The sequence below is a fragment of the Phacochoerus africanus genome, chromosome 5 (genome assembly GCF_016906955.1).
Source record: "Phacochoerus africanus isolate WHEZ1 chromosome 5, ROS_Pafr_v1, whole genome shotgun sequence".
NCBI classification, from domain to species: Eukaryota; Metazoa; Chordata; class Mammalia; order Artiodactyla; family Suidae; genus Phacochoerus; species Phacochoerus africanus.
In genome coordinates, this window is record NC_062548.1 from 45,694,394 (window position 1) to 45,714,698 (window position 20,305).

Consider the following 20,305-nt stretch of genomic DNA (forward strand, 5'->3'; position numbering starts at 1 on the left):
GGAGCTGGCCCTCCAGGACTGGGCACCAGGCCGACCATTCGCCGGCCTCCACTCGAGCCCTGCCCACAGCAGCTCCACGCAGTGGCCGGTAACGCCACTCCCCAAATAGGGACACTGAGGCCCAAGGGGCCTCCCGTCCAGCCTCATGGTAAAATTCAGGGCCAGATCCAACCCGGGAGTCCTGGGAGCCTTCAGCCCATGAGCACCACTCCCCTCTGGACAAAAAGCAGGAGGCCGAGGGGTCTGCCACTGGCCAGGGCCAGGGCCGGTTTGGCCAGAGCGCCCACCCCGAAGACCGTGGCCTGTCCCAGGCGAGTCAGACTTCCACTCTCACGCAAGAGCGCCACCTGCTGGCCCACCCGCCGTGCCCCAGGGTCACGCCCCGCCAGGGAGCGCAGTCCTGGTCCCACGTGTTCTGGCTGCTTCCCCGGGTCAGACCCCAGGCAGCTCCGCCCTGCTGTGGCCACAGGGAAAGGACGGTGTGTGAGGGGCAGGTTCTAATAAAAGCTAGGCGGTGGCCCCTCCTGTGGCCCCACCCCGGCAGGCTCTGTGTGTCCCCTGCCACCTGGGAACCGGGCACAGAGAGGCTCAAGGTCGTTCTTCAGGCTGTCAGCCCCAAGGACAGGCTCTGGGTTAGGAAGGTCTTGGGCTGCCGTTCCCAAAACTTACATTTATAAAGCACCTACTGTGTGCCGGCTGGTATGGATGCCGTCAGCCAAGTGAGGGGCACTGGCTGAGGGTGACGCCTGTGGGAGGAGGGCAGGGGGCCCAGGCCCAGGCCGAGCCCAGGCTGGTGGGTCTGAGGAAGTCCAGGGGCTCCTGCAGCACAAGTAGGGGACAGAGCCGTAGTGGGAGAGGCCCAGGGGAAGGGGACATGGACTTTGCTGGGGGCACCGTGTGGATGTCCCGCTGTGAAGACTGGGGGGGGGTCCCACAGGAGGAGCCAGGGCGGGGGGCGGGAGAGGTCATCTGGGTCAGATGGTAGGCTGGGCTGTGGCAAGAGAACCACTGGCACCATGGCGCCTCTGCATGGCACAGCATTTTGTGGCCAATGGTGCCCTCTGCTGGTCATGTTGGGCACTGCCCAGGCGCTCAGGCTCCTGGCCCAGGCCCAGGGTACTTGGAGATGTGTCTCACCACCCCACTCCCAGGCCCTGGGTGGCCTTGGAGACACTGTCTCCAGGACAAGACCTGCCTCCTACATGTGGGGAAAATTTGAGTATCTGATTCCAGGCACCCACCGGAGGCTGAATCCAACTCTCCATCAGAGACTCCTGCATGCCCAGGGGGCAAGCCCCACTGGGACAGCTAAGACGCAGGAGACAGGGCTGGCCTCCAAGTGTGCCAGGCAGGTGCCAGATGTGGCCAGGACAGATAGGGCTGGGGCCTGCCTGGTCCTTTAAGAGGGCCTTGCGGTGTGGGGGTTGCTGTCCCCATCACCTAGCAACAGGAGAGCTTGGTGTGTACCTGTCTCCAGGAGACCAGGAGCCATGTCCTGCTTGGGGACAGAGTGGCCGGAGCTGCCCTGCTGACCGTGCTAAGCAGCCTTCCTCTCTCTCCCCCTCCTACCTGTGCCTGGGCGGCACCATGGCACAGACGGACATACTCACGACCAAGCAGCCCGCCCCGCAGACAGTGCCGGCGTGCCAGCTGCCCCGCAAGCTGTACAATGTGGCCCAAAACACGGGCGCCCACACATCCTCTGGCCTGGCCACTGCTGGCTTCCGCACAGCTAAGTACCTGGCAGACGAGTGGTTCCAGAACTGCTACGCCCGCTACCATCAGGCCTTCGCTGACCGTGACCAGTCAGAGCGGCAGCGCCATGAGAGCCAGCAGCTGGTGGCTGAGACGGAGGCGCTGGCACAGCGCACACAGAAGGACTCCATGAAGAAGGTGGGTGAGCGCCTGCAGGACACGCACTGCTGGAAGTCAGAGCTACAGCGCCACGTGGAAGAGCTGGTCGCAGAGACCGAACTGCTGCTGGCCCAGAAGCAGCGGCTGGAGCGTGCCCTGGACGCCACTGCCCTGCCCTTCTCCATCGCCGCAGACAACCTGCAGTGCCAGGAGCGCCGCCAGCACCCTGACCTCGTGCGCGACTGGGTGGAGATGGAGCTGCTGAAGGTTCGGTCCCTCTGGGTCCCGGGGACGGCCAGCCCAGCCGCCCCACCTCTCGCCAGAGAGTGTGGGAAGGCGTGTGCCCCACAACACAGCTGGCAAAGGCCTTGGTGCCCGTGTACCACGTGGCTGCACACAGCACAGAGAGCCTGAGCCCTCAGCACACACGCAGGGACACACCGGCACGTGGGCAGGCAGAGGGCAGAAGCTGGCTCTGCTTGTAGGTCTGGGACAGCCGGGCAGGGGGCAGGGGCAGGGGCAGGGCTCACACTGTCCAGAAGGGAGGTGCCCTCCCTGGCCCCAGAAACCGGGCCTGTCCTTCTCACAGCCCGGCCTCACAGTGGGTGCTGGGCAAAACCAGGCTCCCTCCAAGGCAGGCCCAGCCAGGCTAGTGGCACTGTGGCCTGGGCTGGGGCTGGACTGGGCCTGGAGTGGGCCTAGGCTGGGGCTAGACCTTGGCCTGTGTCCCCTCACCCTAGTCCGGGGTCCAGGGCTCCTGCTGTGCCCCTGCCCCCACTATGGCTCACACTGGGGGCGGAGGCAGGGCCCAGGCCGTGGCAGCATCCACACCTGGATGCATGTTGGAACGTTTGCCCAAGGATGGGACAGTCGGGGGCCACTGGGGCAGGGTGGAGCCTGGCCAGTGCCATGATGCCCTGATGGTCCTTCACACATGCCCCAAACTACAAAGGGCCTGAGCTGAGCCCCAGGAGCGGCTGCCTGGCTTGGGATGTGTGTGGGGAAGGGCAGAGCCTCTCTGCCGGGTCCTGGGGGTGCCTGCACCCACGGGACAGTCCTTCAGTCACTCCTGGGTCCTAGCACCTGCTGACAGGCCCTTTGGTCACCCTGGCTCATGCAAACTAAGACTGAGCCTGAGGACCCTGAGTTTGCAGCAGTGGAGCCCAGCATGCCCCCCCCAACCCTACTGGGGTGTTGGAAACCAAGCCTCAGACCAGCGTGCAGGTGTGGATGGTGTGGAGGCCACGTGCATCCCACAAGGAGCCCTTGACCCTCCGAACCTGGCAGGACCTGTCCTTGGGGCAGCCCCCAAAGGGTCAGGGGGCTCCCTGTGCCAGGCCCCTTAGACTGGCGGGGAAGAGCCTGGCCTGTGAACTGGCTGCCAGCAGCGGGAACACGTGAGATGAGGGGAGCCAGTCGGCCAGCCCAGGCGCTGCACACCCCCTGCAAACCCCCAGCTCAGGCTGGAGCCCAGCACCTCTCTGGCCCCAGGCTTTTCCTCTGCCCCCCACTCCACCCCACACTCCAGGAGTGACCCCTCTGCCCTCAGGCAGCCCCCCCCCCCATCACCCAGCTGTACACAGGCGACAATGGGGCCAGGACAGGGAGACAGGTCAGACCTGGTCACGTGAGGGCTTAGAACCCGACAGAGGCGAAAATTCAAATTAAGGGGAAAAGGCAGTTCCTACTCAGAGAATGGAACTGTCAAGGTGGTGGGAAGAAACAGGGTCCCCTTGTGTCCTCAGGGTCAGTAATGTATGGCCTCCCTGAGCCCAAGGCCCCAAGGGCCACCCCAGGAGGACTCCTGGTCCCCAGTGGCCGGGTCCTCAGAGGCTGTTACCATGCTGCCCAGGGGCCAAAAGTCAGGCTGGTGCCCTCAGGGTCCTGGGCAGGCTGAAGGGCAGCCCCCAGAGTCCAGGGGGTGCTGAGCGCCCAGCAAATGGGGACCACCTCTGGATGACCCCCCCCCCCCGCTCCCAGAAGCCCCTAGAAGAAAGAGCCACTGCACCGGCTGCAACAAGATGCTCAAAAGCCCAGAACAGGAGTTCCCGTCGTGGCGCAGTGGTTAACAAATCCGACTAGGAACCATGAGGTTGCGGGTTCGGTCCCTGGCCTTGCTCAGTGGGTTAACGATCCGGCGTTGCCGTGAGCTGTGGTGTAGGTTGCAGACGCGGCTCGGATCTCGCGTTGCTGTGGCTCTGGCGTAGGCCGGTGGCTACAGCTCCAATTCAACCCCTAGCCTGGGAACCTCTGTATGCCGCGGGAGCGGCCCAAGAAATAGCAACAACAACAACAACAACAACAAAAGACAAAAAGACAAAAAAAAAAAAAGAAGCCCAGAACAAATCCAGTGAGAAAGGTGGGGTCATCCTTCGTTTCCAAAAGCTCGGGGTCAGCAAGGTGACATTCGCCTGAGGCCACCATCAGGGGTCAGGTGCTGGCCAATCCTCCAGTTCCACTGGGTGTCACCCCAAATCTCAATGCCTCCTGGGCGTCTAGGAGGCTGACCACGGGCCACAGCAGCCCGGCCGGCTCAGATCCTCACCAAGAATCCGCGTCTCCTCCAGGAGGCAGAGCTGATCCAGAACATTCAGGAGCTCCTGAAAAGGACCATCATGCAGGCCGTGAACCAGATTCGGTGGGTCTGGGCGGCCTCCAGGGCGCCCCCTACCTCTCAGTCCAGCTACCGGCAGTAAATGGGGGTGACCAGGCCCTGAGGTGCAGAGAGCTGGGGGCTCCGGCCCAGTCCCAGCCAGGAGGGCAGGGCTGGGAGTGGGGGCACCGGGCAGGTGGGATGGCAGATTCCTGCATGGCCGAGGGCCTGGGGGTCCAGAGACCATGCCGGCATCCCTGGGCCTTGCTCTGGGCAGATGGACTTCCTGGTCGCTCCGGGGGTGGGGGGTTTGCCTGGAGGCCAGACACAGGCCCTGCCCGCCATTCCCAGGCTGAACCGGGAGCACAAGGAAACCTGCGAGATGGGCTGGTCTGACAAGGTGGAGGCCTACAACATCGACGAGGCCTGCTGCCACTACCACAACCAGAGCACCCACGTCCAGTTCTACCCGCACTCGGCCAAGTTCGAGGAGAGGTGGGGCCCGCCGTGCCAACAGCCGCCCCCCCCGGCCCCCTCCTGCGAGATCCCAGTCGCCTGGGCTCCCGTTCCCACTGCTCCTGGGAATGGGCAGCCGAGCGGGACCCCTGCCCAAGTGCCCAGCACCCACGGTTCACCGCAGGGCCTGGGATTTGAGGAGGCAGACGCGACCCAGAGTGGAGGGCGGCCTGAGGCGGGCGGGGTGCAGTTCCGCGTGCGGCCGGCAGAGGGCATTCGACCACCACCCATCGCAGCGCGGCCCTGGGGGCGCAGGGCCCGGGGTAACGGAGGCACTGAAGCGCAGGAACCACACGGGGGCGCAAGAGGCAAGGGAGACACGGGGCGGAGAGGAGGTTGCAGGGGGCAGGGGGAGCGCCAGCAGGGGCGTGCGGGTCCGTGGAGTGGGGGGGAGGCGCTAGGACTGGGAGTGGTCGTTTGTGCTAGGGCACAGGCGACATGGGACGCGACGGGCGCGGGGAGGGCCTGGTGGGCAATGGAGCCGTTGGGAGGTGTCCCCGCTGATCGCGGTGCCGGCCCACCCCCCTGCCCGTAGTGCCTCCACACCTGAGACCTGGGCCAAGTTCACTCAGGACAACCTGTACCGCGCCGAGCGCGAACGCCTGGCCTCCGTCAACCTGCGGGAGCTCATCGACTGCATCCTTCAGGACACGGCCGAGGACCTGCGGCTGCAGTGCGACGCCGTGAACCTGGCCTTTGGACGACGCTGCGAGGAGCTGGAGGACGCGCGCCACAAGCTGGAGCATCACCTGCGCAAGGTGGGGCCTCCGTGGCGGAGCCCAGCCCACTCTGGCCACGCCCACACACAGCCAGACCACGCCCAGACCACTATCAGGCCACGCCCAGCACACCCTGCGGGGCTGGTCACCTGTAACCACAGAGAAAGACCAGGCCATGTCAGGGTAGCCCACCCCTGCCCCACTGGCCGCTATGCCCTGGTCACGAGTGGCCTGGCTCTGCCCCTCCTCGGCCCTGCCCATCCTGAGGGGCCCCTGAAGCAGACCCCCTACTCCTGCCTGGGCCCTCCTTAAAGCTGATTGAGAAACCAAGTGAAGTTCGGGGGTGGTGGCATTGCCACCGGAGGGACTGACCAGGAGGGGCAGCATGGAGGAGGAGGGAAGGTGGCAGGAGTGGTGGGCTCAGCTGCTGGTGGGGCTCCGAGGGACTGGGCCTGGCCGGCAGGGCTCTGACCCTAGACGCTCAGGGTGACCTTTCCTGCCTTTGTCTGTCCAGCTCCTTACCAGGCCTAAGGGACTGGTGACCACAGGGCTGGGGGCTCTCAGAGCTACTGCACAGTCAGCTTTGTTGTCCTGCCCCAGGCCTCTGGGTGCCTGGTGGTGTCGGGGGTGGGGAGCGGGGGGGGATGTCCACATCTTTCCTGGCTCCATGCCGCCGCTGGAGCCAGCGGCTCGACGTGGCCCAGGCTTTGGGGCGGGTAGGGAGACCCACGCCAGCCGTCCTGTGTGCAGACGCTGCAAGAGATCACAGACCAGGAGCACAATGTTGCAGTGCTCAAGCAGGCCGTCAAGGACAAGGAGGTGCCTCTGAAGGTGGCCCAGACCCGCCTGTACCAGCGTTCGCACCGGCCCAACGTGGAGCTGTGCCGGGACACTGCCCAGTTCAGGTGCCTGTTGCTGCCGGGGTTGTTCTGGGCTGGGCCTGGTGACCATCCACCATACGGGCACTGTCCACGCTCTCTGGGTCTTCCTCAGCCTCTGTGCCCCCTGAACGCCACCCCACCAGCCATGCAAATAGGAAGAGGAAAGACACCAGCCCTACACAAGCACACCTCACACACACCGGGTTCCCACGTCCGCGCCCCTGCCCCAGCACGACGGGACCTGGACGCCCACTGGAGGACACTGGTTCCGAGTGCTAGGGACCGCAGCCCCCCTCACCCCACGGATGAGCCTGGGGTCTGGGAGGCAGAGCTCCCCTGCCCACGGCCATCAGCCGCCCTGCTGGGGACAGTCCACTCATCACAGTGGACACTTGTCCCCAGCTAGAGGCATAGTTGGGGCCATGCCCTCTGCTTGTCCCTGTCGCCCTTGTAGCAGAAGCGTCCAGCCTTGGGCCTCCCTCCTTCCCAGCCCCTCAAGCCCTTCAGGGAGCTGGGGCATCGCCTGGCTGCAGGGGTGCCCACCTACCTCCAGATGCCAGGATGCGAAGGAACAGAGGGTCTCGCAGGACCTGCCCGGCCCCTCCAGGCACAGCTGCTGAGTTTCCCTTTGGGCCTTCAGGGGCCCTTCTTTGGCCAAGCATCTCAGCCAGGATGCCCCCACCAGGCTCCCAGCCTTTGTTTTTTTACTTTATTATTTATTTATTTTTTGTCCTTTCTAGGGCTGCGCCCGCCGGCATATGAAGGTTCCCAGGCTAGGGGTCCAATCGGAGCTACAGCTGCCAGCCTACACCAGAGCCACAGCAATGCCAGATCTGAGCCACGTCTGCCATCTACACCACAGCTCACGGCAACGCTGGGTCCTTAACCCACTGAGCGAGGCCAGGGATCGAACCTGCAACCTCTTGGTTCCTAGTCAGATTCGTTTCCGCTGCGCCACGACAGGAACCCTGGCTCCCAGCCCTCGAATCTTGATGGGCCCCATCCTACCCAGCCCTCCCTATCCATCTAGTCTGGCCTCTGCTCAACCCACCTCCACCCCCACGCCTGCCCCCACAGGCTGGTGAGCGAGGTGGAGGAGCTCAACGTGTCGCTGGCGGTGCTGAGGGAGAAGCTTCTGGAAGCCGAGCAGTCCCTGCGCAACCTGGAGGACACACGCATGAACCTAGAGAAAGACCTCGCGGTCAAGACCAACAGCCTTTTCATCAACCGCCAGAAGTGCATGACCCACCGCGCCCGCTACCCCACCGTCCTCCAGCTGGCCGGCTACCAGTGACCGGGCGGTCCCCCCTCAAATAAAGAGCACGTTCCTTCCGCTCGGGGCATGTGCCTGGGCAGGCGGGAGCGGCCTGTGGACCCCTTGCCCCGGGGGGTCAGAGCCTCTGCAGCGCGGCTCTGGGGAGGGGCCGTCAGCCAAGGACGCCGAGGCCCCACCTCCTTGCTCGCCACCGCCCAGGGGGGGCCCGGTCCAGGCCCAGTTTCTTTGCCCCCCTGGGCCACCTGCTGGATGCTTTTGAGTGTCGAGTGTCGCCTTCCATCAACACGTGTCACAGCCTCTGGTCACGACGATGTCAACAGGAGCCCTGCTCCTTTTTGCTCACGTGCCATGGGTGGTGTCACCGAGGCTGGCTGGCACATCCCTCGTCAGGGCGGCGGGGGGTGGCATGAGCCCGGAGCAGAGGTGTGACAACAGGGTGCTGGCCCAGCTCTTCCCTGTGGCGTCCTGTTGTGTGGCAACTACCAGGGGAACAGTGGGAGCTCTGCCTGCCATCCCTGCCTGGCACAGAATGGACACTGGGGGACAGTCCCTGAGCTGAGGGCTGGAGGGTCGGCGCTGGTGGGGCCCTCCACCCCCAGCCACCTGGGTCACCTCTGTGGCCAGGCTCCTCATCCAGCCCCTCCTTTGCCAGAGTCAGCGGGGGGGTGGGGGGGATGCCCTCCTGGTCCCATGCCACCCACATGCTATGTCCATAGCTCTGGGCAGATCTGCAGCCAGGTGGGCCAGGCACGCTCATGGTGGCCACAATCCCCTCTCACTGTGCCCCTGCAGAAGAATCCGGGCCACCGTCCCCTCCCCAGCACAGCTCATCAGCGGGACTCAGGGAGCAGCCGCTAAGAGGCTGGGAGATAATAACTCAGCCGCATGCACGCCAGCCACTCAGACCCCCATTATGGCTGAGGCCGAGGCGGCTGTGCCTCGCAGCATCCCCATCAGCACTGAGGGCCTCCTCGTCCCAGCCCCCCCCAGGCGGCCACTGATGCAAAGCTAAGTGGGGGTGCTGTGCAAAGGCCATTATCTCCATAGCTAGGAGGGTGGCGCAGTTCCCGGGGGCCGCACCCACCTGGCACTCACTGTGTGCCCTCGTCTCATGACCACCTGGGAGGCTGGAAGTTTTGTCGCCTCGTAGAGATGTGACCAGGGCCTGGAGCTGATGGGCAGGCGGCTCCAGGCCCCATGGCAAATTCCTGAGGCTATGGCTGTGTCTCCCAAGAGGATTAGCCTCTATGGGGGGGCCTGGAGGGGGACAGGTGGCCCCACCCCCCTGCAGGAGTCGGGAGCGGGGAGGCACAGCGGAAAGGGACACCAGGGTGGCCGAGGCCTGTGGCCTTCCCTCCCCCACAGGGATCCTCCCAAGCCCAACGGTGTCCCTTTTACAGGTGGGGCACCTGAGGCTCAGAGGCAGGGAGGGGCAGCAGAGCTCAGCCCAGCCTATCTGGGAGCGCCGGGAGGCCCGGGGACAGCGGGATGGCCGGGGGCGGGGGTGGGCAGAGAGGAGCCCCTGCCCCTGGGCCCAGGGAGGCCTCCGTCTAGGCCACTCAGAGCCAGACCCGCATGTAGATGCCAGCAGTGCTGCTGATGAGGCCTGGGGGTGCCGAGCCCAGCTGGAGGGGGAGCTGTCACCTGGGGTGGGGGGTGTCTGGGAACTAGATGCAGCTGGCGGGGTCCCCCAACCACAGCCCTCACCAGCTCAGCTCCCCCTCAACCTGGCATGAGAAGCGCCCCCCCAGACGGGGCCCCTCAGTCTCCCCCTCCATCCACATCCCTGCCCCGTCTCTGGTCAGCCGTGAGGAGGACCAGCCTGGGGAGCTTGGGGTACAAGCCAGACCCGGGGCTGTGCCCAGATGGGCAGAGCCAGTGAGCCAGCCGCAGCCGCCCACAGCTCGCCTTCCGGCAAGGCAGGCACAGTTCCCCAGGCCACGCCTGGTGCCTCCCTCTGCCAGGCAGCCTGGCTTGGTGGGGCAGGGAGTCACATGGTCCCAGGTTCAGGCCGAGGTGCCAGGCCTTGCCCCCGGCCCAGTATCCAGCTGTTCAGGCCCAGAGTAAGGATGAGGCTGGGGCCGTGCTGTGGGCTCAGCTTCCGCTCACAGCGGGTGCAGCCCCCACCTGCCACTGCCTGGGGGCCCTGTGAGTCACTCCTGCCAGGGTTGGCACTGCAGGGACACAGCGCTTATCCACTGGAAGGCTGGGTCATGCCAAGAACCCCCAACAGGGAGTCACAGCAACAGGGTGTCACAGCAGGCCTCCAGCCCCGCTGGGCACCGTGACCCTGGGATGTGCAGCGGGAGTGGGGGCAGACGCCACGGGCCTGGCCAGATGCTGCTCTCCTGGGCTCTGCCTGCCAGGCACGGCCCTCACCTCCTGTCCCAGCCAGAGATGGGCGGGTGTCGCCATCACCAGGTGGCCTCCGCGCAGGCGGGGGTGGGGGGTCTGTCTCCTCTGACTTTGGCCTCCAGCCTCCTCGTCTCCCTCACCCAGGCTGCACTCGGCCACAGCTCCAGCCTCCCCGACTCCCTGCTAAGTCCCTGCACCCCCGATGATGGATGGCAGCCAGCTCCCAGGCCCCCAGGCCTCCAGAGCCTCACCGTGGCCCAGGGGCTGGCCAGAGGGACCTGGAGCCCCCATGGTGGGGCTGCACAGACGTCATGGCAGGTGGCGGGCAGGGGGTGGGCTGGGTGGCAGGCAGCAGGGCCGCGTGGGCCTCCTGCCCAGGAGCTCTGAAGCTGGCCCGAGGCCTGTTGGTCTTGGATGGCCCGTTGGTTTTGGGAAGCCACGGGAGCCTGGGGCAGGCATGAAAGGGCTCTTTCACGGGCCACTGGGGCAGTGACGCGGGAGACAGCCAGGCAGGCGGCAGCACCCGATCGTGACACAGTAACAGGGCAGGGGTGGGGTAGGGGTGGGGTAGGGGTGGGCAGGGGTCTTCCCAGCACCCTGAGAGAGCCACGTGGCCAGGTTGCCTGGGACCCCAGACCTCCAAGGGGACAAGCCTGCCCGTGGAGCGGGCTCCCCAGGAGACGCTCACTCCTGTCAAGTTCCCCCACCGGAGGAATTCAGAAGGGTCTTGCGGGGGCCCCCATGGCTAAGGGGGCTGGCGAGGGTCTGCTAGGTTCTGAGGGCGAGGTGGTGGAGAGAAGGGCTCCCACTGCCAGGGGAGCTCAGACGGGGAGTGGGCCTCAGAACTACTACGCAAGACGGAGGACCTCACCCTGGGTTGTTGCCCCTGAGGGCTTCCTGGAGGAGGGAGCCTGGGTTTTATGGCCCTGGTACAAGGAAAAGCGAGGACGCTGCCCTCCACGCCTGCCTTTGCAGGACACCGACCCTGGCTGAGCCTCTTGGACACAGCCACGGGGAGACCAGGCAGGCAGGGCCCACTGGCCAGGAAACCTGAGCCCAGGCCGTGCTGGGCTCACCGACACTGGTGCTGAGACAGAGAGTGGAGTTGCACCTGTGGCAGATGGGCCAGGAGACCGGCAGGCCCTTGCCGGGGAGAGGCGGGGAGGGAGGAGGCCCAGGATGGGCGGGGGCCACATGGGGTCACCTGCCAAGTCACCCTCCCTCCCCCAGAAGGTCAGGATGCAGGTGCCACCCTCTGCCCAGCGACGCAGAGACTGTGCCTCCTGCAGGAGCCTGGGCCCAGCCTGGGGGCGGAGGGTGCTGCCGGGCCAGGTGGGTGAGGGCCTTGGAGGGCTCTGGCCGGGCCAGGGGGGTGGGGGCCTCGGAGGGCTGATTCGGAGCCCCCAGCTCCACACAGCACCCCCGCACCTGCCAGCTGCGGGGTGCCCAGCACGGGGCTTAGGGGACCAAGATTCCCTGACTGCAAGGAGTGATGGTGCCCGGTGCAGCCCAGAACTGAGGCCTGGGAGGGACGGGCACCAGGCAGGGGCCGCCCCTGAGGAGCCTGGAGCCCTCCGGGGGTGGGGACCGTTGTGGCGTTGCTGGGGCTCGGGAGAGGCGGGTGTGAGAGGATCCCCGTGCCCGCCCTTCCTATTGGCAGTGGTCCCTCAAGTGCCGCGACAGGGAGGGTTCTGGGGCCACATCCGGGCGCCAGTGAGGGTGTGCGGGGACCCACTCGGGATATCTGTCAGGGTGGCAGTGTGAGTGTCTGATGTCCCACTGCCCAGCCCCACCCAGGCAGCTCCTGATCTGCCTGCTGTCTTCCCTGGAGAAGGGGGCACAGCGCTGGCCGTGGGGTGGGGCCGGGCAGGGCTCTCCTTCCCAGGGACCCCTCCTCCACCCCTGTCTTCCTCTCCCACCCTTGGGCTTCCGTCCTGTCCCCCGACCAGGTGATGGCGGCCCCTGCCCTCCTGCTCCTCCTGGTGCTGCCTGTGAGCGCCTGGCCTGGCCTGGGGCTGCCCCGCCGGCCCTGCGTGCACTGCTGCCGCCCGGCCTGGCCCCCGGCGGCCCCCGGACCGCACGTCCGCTTGATCAATGGGGACAAGTGGGGGCAGCTGCCCCGCGTGCGCCCGACCATCAACATCGCCATCCTCAAAGGTGGGTGTCTCTGGAGAGGCGGCCCCGCCCCGTCCCCCATCCCCTGTCCCCAGAGGGACCTGCCCTGAGGGGCACGGGGAAGGGGGCGCAGGAGAGCAGGGCAAAGGCCTAGGCTGGCTCTGGGGCTGGGCCGGGGCACCCAAGTGCCTGCTCCCCACTCCCCGCGATGGGAAGCAAGGCGGCCTGGGGGAGGGGTCGTGAACAATGGGGGCCCGAGGCCCCTTCCGTCCTGCACCCCCAGCCCCGTCCCGAGGCTGCCCTCCCTGGCCCAGCACCCCAGGGAAGGTGGGCCGGGGGCAGGGTCTCTGAGGCCCCCCCTACGTGGTGTCCCCCTGCCAGAGGCTGAGCTCCGAGAGGGCGTGAGCCTGCAGGCTGGACGGGGCTGCACTGACCTTAGACTTGGCCATCAAGCTCCCAGCCCTCGAGTCCTTCAAAGCCCCGTTCAGACCCCTCCTCTGGCAGCTGCCAGACCCCTATTGTCCCCGCCGTCCGCGGGGACAATCACACAGGCCCCAGATGGCCAAGACCTCACTGTCCCCTGTGAGGGCGGTCGGCACCCACCTGACAGATGACACTGAGGCAGGGAGAGGTGAGGTTGCTGGCAAGGCCATGTGGCCGGAGAGTCTGATCCTGAATCCCAAGCCTGACCAGTGGCTTCCCCTTGCCCCCCGCAGGTGAGAAGGGTGAGGCAGGGGTCAGAGGTCACTCTGGCAGGAGCGGGAAGGAGGGTCCGCCAGGCTCCAGGGGGCTCCAGGGACGCAAGGGCCAGAAGGGGCAGGCGGGGCCGCCGGGCGCCCCATGCCAGCACGTCTACGTGGCCTTCTCGGTGGGCCGGTGAGAGGGGCTGCACAGCGCCGACGCCCTGCAGGAGGTGCCCTTCGACACGGAGCTGGTGAACCTGGACGGTGCCTTCGACCTGGCCCCTGGTCGCTTCCTCTGTGCCGTGCCCGGCGTGTACTTCCTGAGCCTCACTGTGCACATCTGGAATTACAAGGAAACCTACCGGCACATCATGTGCAACCGGCAGGCGGCGGCCGTGCTGTACGCGCAGCCCAGCGAGCGCAGCGTGATGCAGACCCAGAGCCTGCTGCTGCCCCTGGCCGCGGGCGACGCCGTCTGGGTGCGCATGTTCCAGAGGGACCGGACAACACCATCTACGGGGAGCGCGGCGACCTCTACATCACCTTCAGCGGCCACCTGATCAAGCCGGACGCCGAGCTCTAGCGGCCCCCATGCCCTGGCCAGCCCTCCGCGGCCCTCGCTCCCGAGCCCCACCCCAGGAGGGACACCTGCAGGGCCCGAGCGCCCACCGCGTGCAGACGCCGAGCGTCAGGGCTGTGGCAGGAAAAAGAGGGACCTGGCCCTGCCCCACGGGGGCGGACACAGGCCAAATGTCCACACCGAGAAATCTGAGAAGTGGGCCTAGGTCCTGGGAGTGTGGTGGGCGGGGGGCGGAGGGGGCCTGGGTGGGCATCTCCACATGCGATGGGTTTGCCCTGCACCCTGGTCGAGCTATGGTTCTGCTTATAAAGGCTGTGCCAGGCGCCACTATCATGGAAATTTTTACAAAGAACCTACTGGGTGTCGGGCTCCACGCTGGTGGAGTGGGGTCAGCTCCAGCACCCCTTAGAGCGGACGCTGGCCGGAAGTGTGTCACAGGGCAGCAGAGGCCACGAGCTGGGTGGGGCGGGGCAGGTGGGGCTGCTGCCCCCTGGTTGGGTCTTGCCCTTGGCGACCATATGCCCAGCTCTGGTGGCCTGATTTTCTGGGGCCCCTGGCACCCCCCTGTCTGTCTGGAATGGACTAGAAGAGGGGGGGTTCATGCCTCAATGTGTGCCTGAGCCGGCGGAGCCCCAGGCCCTCATGGTGTCACCTCTTACTTAGGCTGAAGTCGGGCTGGCGGTGATGGGGCATTGAGCAGCCTGGCCCTGTCCCTGTGCGTAGGCGTGGGTGGAGTTTAGCCACGCCCATGCCACAGCAGGCCTCTGTCCACCCCGCGGTTGAAGCCACCAGGCTGCTCCACCCTCGGGTCCACTCGGAGTCTGTTCCTGTCCTGCCACGTGTCCTCTGGCCACTCGAGGCCTTCTGTCCAGCCCTGCGAACCCATCACCTGCCTCCCCCCGGGGCCCTGGCTCCCCCTCTGTGGCTGCCCCCTTCCTCCTGAAGATTCTGGGGCAGTGTGGCTGCAGGGCCCTGGCAGGAACAGCATCTGGAATCGCCAGAGCCTTGCGGCTGCTGGACAAACAGGGAAGTCCTGGGTATACAGCACGCCTGCCTGGCTGGTCCTGTCCCCTCATCACACCTGCCCCCACCCCTCCGGCCCCACTCCCTCCCAGCAGGAGCACATCCCGTCCTGAGCTGTGTCCCTGACTGGCTGGGGCCCCACACCCACCTGGCCCAGGCAGACTTTCTCCAGACAGCGGTCAGCTGATGTGGCAATGGGGGGTGGTGGGGGGACACTCAGTCATTTCACAAACAGGCACCTCCTGTGCGGTCCTGGGGAAGGGGTGCCCCTGTCTGCAAGGAGAGGGGCTTTCTGCCAGCAGCCCATCTCAAGGCCTGGGCCCACAGCCTCCCAAGCAGTGGGCATGCCCTGTGGGCCACCAGGGCTCCTGTCAACCCTGTGCCCACCCTGAACCTGGCCCTGGAGGGCTGTGGGTGTCCCTCCTGCCAGCCTGGGCCAGGAGGGCAGGGGCTCCTGGCAGGTAAGAGGCCCTTGCACCCCATGTGCTGCCTCAGCCCCTCCTGCCGACGAGGATGCCCACAAGGAAGCCAAGACCCAGGGGCACGGACAGGTCCCTGTGCTCAGGCCAGGGCAGGGCCATGACTCCAAACCCCCAGCACAGGCAGGGGTCTCTACCCCAAGATACAGAGCATCAGGGGCTCAGAGGGACTCGGCCCCCAGGGAGCCCCAAGGCCCAACTAAGTCCAGCCCTGGCATATGGCCAGGGCAGGGGGACTCAGGGCTTGTTCCAGTCAAGGGGTCAGGGCTGGACTGGAACATTCTGGGCTGGTGAGGCCCTGGCCCCACTGGAGGGGGGCACTGGAAGGGACTGAGGGAAGCCAGAGGGAGCTCTGGGACCCCTTCCCCATCCCCATTCTGGGACCTGCTCCCCCCTCCACCCCATGCTGAGTTGGGCAAAGGAGCCTCAGGCTGCACTTTGACCTCTGGCCTGTGCCCTTTTATGGCTGGAATAACCGGACACGCCCAGGGTGCTCAGCAACCGGCCGGGTGCCAGGATCCAACTCAGAGCCTAATGGGGGCCTCAGAGGCAGGGCGGGGTCTGCTGCAGAAATAAAGGCACCCGGGAGTTTCCATCGAATCCGACTAGGATCCACGAGATTGAGGGTTTGATCCCCGGCCTTGCTCAGTGGGTTAAGGATCCGGCGTTGCCGTGAGTTGTGGTGTAGCTCGCAGATGCGCCTCGGATCCCGCATTGTGTGGCTGTGGTGTAGGCCAGCAGCTGTAGCTCTGATTAGACCCCAAGCCTGGGAACCTGCATATGCCACAGATGCAGTCCTAAAAAGCACACACACACAAAAAAAAAAGAAAGAAAAAAGAAAAGGAATAAAGGCGCCCGAACGGGAGTGGGGCTTTGCGCAGGACTGGAAAGGCCTCGGGCTCCCTCTGTCCTACCGGCTCCGGGACTCCCTTCCCACCCTGACCGGGACGCAGACCCCCTGTGTGTTGCAGGCCAGCCTGCAGCCCCTGCCCAGCAGCTCCGGACAAAGCCCCCGCTCTTTCCAGCCCCCCGCGGCCTTCGCTCCCTCACCCGCGCTCTGCTCGGCCTGGGGGCCCAGAGGATGCAGGGTCAAGGGCAGACCTGGTGGCTGCTCGCCTCCCTCACGTCTCGCTCTGGCTGTGGTGCCTGGACCGGGAGGCACTGGGGCAGCTTGGCTGAGGCTCCCAAGACAGGCCCTGCTCCCGGCTGCGGCCCGAGGGGAGCAGAGCAGGTCAGGCCAGAGGGCATCTAATAAATGCCCCGGAGCCCTGAGGAGGCACCAGGCGAGAGCCTCAGGGCCCCGGGGGACCCACCAGGGGACACTGCAGAGGGCCTGGACCGGCACCAGTGCCTCCACCCCCCACCCCCACTCACCCCTCGCTGCCCCGGGTGTATTTTAAAACAGCGGCTGAGAACAGGGAAGAAGTGGCAGCAGCGTTTCTGCAAAGTAACAAGACAGAAACCACGCTCCCGGGGGGCAGCCCCAGGCCTGGGGAGCCACAGGGGACGCGGTCCTGTCAGGACAGCAGCCTCGGGCACCCACTGCCTTGGGAGGAACCAGGACGTGCCTGCCCCGGGGAAAGAAAGCAGGAAAGGACTAGAACACGGGGCCCGTTTACCTGTTTAGTGGAATTTCAACAACACGTCCATTTTGAAAATGTGGGTGAAATTCATTCACCCTAAAATTAATCATTTGAAAGTGAACCATTCAGCGACATTTAGTTCCTTCACAGCATCGTGCAGCCACCTCTGCTATCGGGTTCCAGAACGTTCGCATCGCCTCCCTCCCCACCTCCAACAGTCCTGCGGACCAGCAGCCCACTTCTATCTGTGGATCTGCTGCTTCTGCACACTTGGCATAACTGGAATCAGACGCTCTGTGGCCTCTCGTGTCCGTCTGTGTCGTGGGCAGTGCCAGGGTGAGCATCTGTGACCAAACCCCCTTTTCATCCCTCCTCTCCTCTCCTCTTTCCTGGCCACACCCATGGCCTGTGGCGGTCCAGGCCAGGGGATCGAATCGGAGCCACACGAAGGCATCTCCGACCCCTAACCCACTGTGCCGGGCCAGGGAGCGAACCTGCACCTCCGCGGCGCCAGGAGTCGTGGCAGCTGGGTTCCTGACCCACTGCGCACAGCAGCAACTCCAAAGCCTGTTCTCTAACTTTGCAAAATCGTGCTGACGGGAGTCTGGAGGAACATAGGAGCAGGAGCCAGCTCAGTTCTGAATGGAAACCTGCTCCGTGGGACGTGAACACCGAGTTTGAAGCTAAGGTCTGATTTTTTTTTTTTTTTTGGCCGGGGGCCACAGCTGCAGCATTTGGAAGTTCCAGGCTAGGGGTCGAATCGGAGCTGCAGCCACCGGCCTACACCACAGCCACAGCCATGCCAGATCCGAGCTGTGTCTGCCACCTACACCACAGCTCACGGCAGCGCCGGATCCTTAACCCACTGAGCGAGGCCAGGGATCAAAGCCACATCCTCATGGATACTAGTTGGTTCTTAATCTGCTGAGCCACAACGGAAACTCCCTGAAGCTAAGGTCTGAATGCAGTGGCCAGCAGGCAGACCACAGGAACCCCCAGAGGCCAGTCACCCAGAGGACGAGAGCCTGCGGTACCAGCTAGGCTGGGAAGAGGGGGCATTTGCATTGAAGGGTCCCCTGATGGGCTCAAGCAGATTTCAGTGCAGGAAAAAGCTGTCGGCAATACAACCATTAAACACACGTGCAGCACACACACCGCACAGCAGCACTGCCCACAGCAGCAGGTAGAAAGCACCTGAGTTATCTGCCAAACAGATAAACAGAGTTGCAGTCACTCTGACACAGACTACGCCGTGGAAGAACCCAGAGGACACCACGCCACGTGGAGTAATAAGCCAGACACAAAAGGACAATCCAGCACCACGAATGTGCTTAACACCACTGAGCGCCCACCTTAGACAGTTATGACGGCTCTTGGAGTTCCCTGGTGGCCTAATGGTTAAGGATCTGGCGTTGCCACTGCTGCGGTCCAGGGTCACTGCTGTGGCTCGGGTTCAATCCCTGGCCCAGGAACTGCCAGGTGCCACTAAAAAAAAAAAAAAGGGTCGAATTGTCGAATTTCCCAAGCAGAAGAGTGACAGATTCGACTTTGTGAAAATAGGAAATACTGCTCCCTATCAGCCCTGAAGCCAAAATGCCTGGCACAGTGAAGTGCTCCTACCTTGGGCACAGCAAAGGCAGGGCACCCTTAGAAGGCAGCTGGAAGAAGAAATCCCGAGACGACAGGAGATCCGTCCGTGCGGGATGGCAGGAGACACAAGGTGGCTGTGGGCCCGGTGGCTGCTCCCGCACCACCGAGGGTGCCAGCTCACCGCCAGTGTGTGTGTCTCTCAGGGCACCCGTGGGCAGGCATGGGGGCCCCTGCAGTATGGCTCCAGGGGACACACAGACAGACAGACCCACTGTCCAGAGGGCTGGGGAGGCTGCAGCCAGGTGGCAGGAGGAGGAGAGAGGCCAGGCAGGGTCCCCTCCTTCACGTGAGGCTGGGTCCCCTCCTTCCGTGCCAGCAGCCCCGGGCCCTCGCCTGGCCCCAGGAATCCCTCAGCACAGCCTCAGATGGGTGCCCGGCAAAGACCCTGTTTTCAGCACCAATCAGTTTCCTGATACCCCAACAGGCGTCCCAGCTCTCAGCCCCCGGTTCTCGTGCAGCTCTTCTGGGGTCTGCCCTTGCTTTATCCCCCTCCCACCCCAGGACACCCTAGGACACCCGCGACAGTGGCCTTTCCTGACCCCTCCTGGGGCCCCACCCAGAGCACCCCTCGCTGGCTCAGGCCCCACGTGCGCCAGCCTCAGTTTCCCTCAGGAGGCTGCGACACCTGCTGCCCTTCCCCCCTGCACCCCACCCAGCCCGACAGACCACCCCTCATCCCCACCCATCCCAGAGGTGGCCTCACCCTGCCCAGCAGGCCGGATTTCCTGAGCAAGGTCACTCTGGGAGCCGCTGGAGCCCAGAGGCCAATAAAACCCATCCATGCGGAGAGACAGCCAATAAAACAGGTCAGCCCCGAGGGTGAGTGCTCTGTGCCCCCCCCCCCACTATTCAGGGCCTGCAGAATGTGGTTTCTCTGTGGCCCCCGCAGCTGTCGCCAGCCTGTGCTGGGTGCAGAGGGCAGTGGCCAGGCCAGGCTACGCCCCGGGTCCACCGTCCCGCGCCCACGGCTCCCAGACACTCCTGACCCTGCTTCCCAGCAGGACCCTCGCTTCCTCCCACTTTGTGTCCCACCCCCGCCCAGGGCTTTGGGGACCGTCTACACGGGTCCCCGGTTCCCACCCAGACCAGGGTCCAGGGGCTGCCTGGAACCTCCGGAAACATCCACCAGCCCCTCCGCCCACTGGGTGCACCCAGCCCCAGACGCGCACGCTCACACAGGTACACCCACACGTTCCCACGCACGTGCACCCAGGCTCACACACACACACACACGCTCTCACACCCTCGCAGGCAGGCCCGGTCAGGGTGCTGCTGGCGCCTGCCATCCGCACACGGGCGCTTTCAGCTGGCACCACCCGGGGAGAGAGCTCGCCATTTCAAATCAATTGGGAGAAATTGACCTGGGCAGATATTTCCGAGCCATCTGCTCGCTCCCCAAAGTCACTCTGAGCGGATGCACTTTGCATCCGAACCCAGGGGTGGCCTGACCGTGTGGTGGGAGTGGCTGGTTGGACGGGCTTCAGCTTTTCCCAGGGTGCCCACTGCTCCCTGGGATGCTGGTCCCCAGGGCCAGGAAGGGGTAGGCTTGGTCACCAGCCCCCGGGGACTCCGACATCAGGCTTGGTGGCCCCCACCCCCCAGACTGGAGCCCAGGAGTGGTGGAGACTCAGCTGGGGGCATCAGGGTTCCTACGTGCCCAGGAGGGGGGCACGGACCCCAAAGAGTCGCCCACTCCCTGCACCCACTGACCAGGGAAGGACCAGACGCCCCTGTGTCCTCCAAGGCCCAACCAGGTCCCACCTCCTGGGCAGCCCCAGCAGCGCGGCTCCCTTCAGCCAGGCTGTGCTCACTCCCCCGCGCTGCCATCCTCCATCCCGCCGCGCCTTTGCCTGCTTCCATGCCGGCGTTTGCGACCCACACGCCCTGATTTGCACCGGCTTCGATCCGCTCCGGGGACAATATTTGCTCTGGGAGAGAGTCAGACATTTATTCTCTCGTTTATTCAGGGAGCGGCTGTCAAACACAAGCGCCCTCATT

At 65.1% G+C, this 20,305-nt stretch overlaps 2 protein-coding genes across 2 annotated transcripts; both read left to right on the forward strand.

Annotated features, from left to right (window-relative positions):
* The first annotated feature begins 1,498 nt into the window (after positions 1–1,498).
* On the forward strand, positions 1,499–7,898 carry TEKT4 (tektin 4). The gene is made up of 6 exons (XM_047779175.1): positions 1,499–2,121; positions 4,422–4,492; positions 4,799–4,942; positions 5,499–5,721; positions 6,433–6,587; positions 7,641–7,898. The coding sequence occupies exons 1-6, from the start codon at positions 1,588–1,590 to the stop codon at positions 7,855–7,857; spliced, it is 1,344 nt and encodes a 447-aa protein (XP_047635131.1). The 5' UTR covers positions 1,499–1,587; the 3' UTR covers positions 7,858–7,898.
* A 4,248-nt stretch (positions 7,899–12,146) lies between these two features.
* Positions 12,147–13,575, forward strand: C1QTNF8 (C1q and TNF related 8). Its single transcript, XM_047779176.1, is given in 3 exon segments — positions 12,147–12,351; positions 13,026–13,490; positions 13,493–13,575. Coding segments are annotated over 3 exon segments (753 nt in total).
* The last annotated feature ends 6,730 nt before the right edge of the window (positions 13,576–20,305 follow it).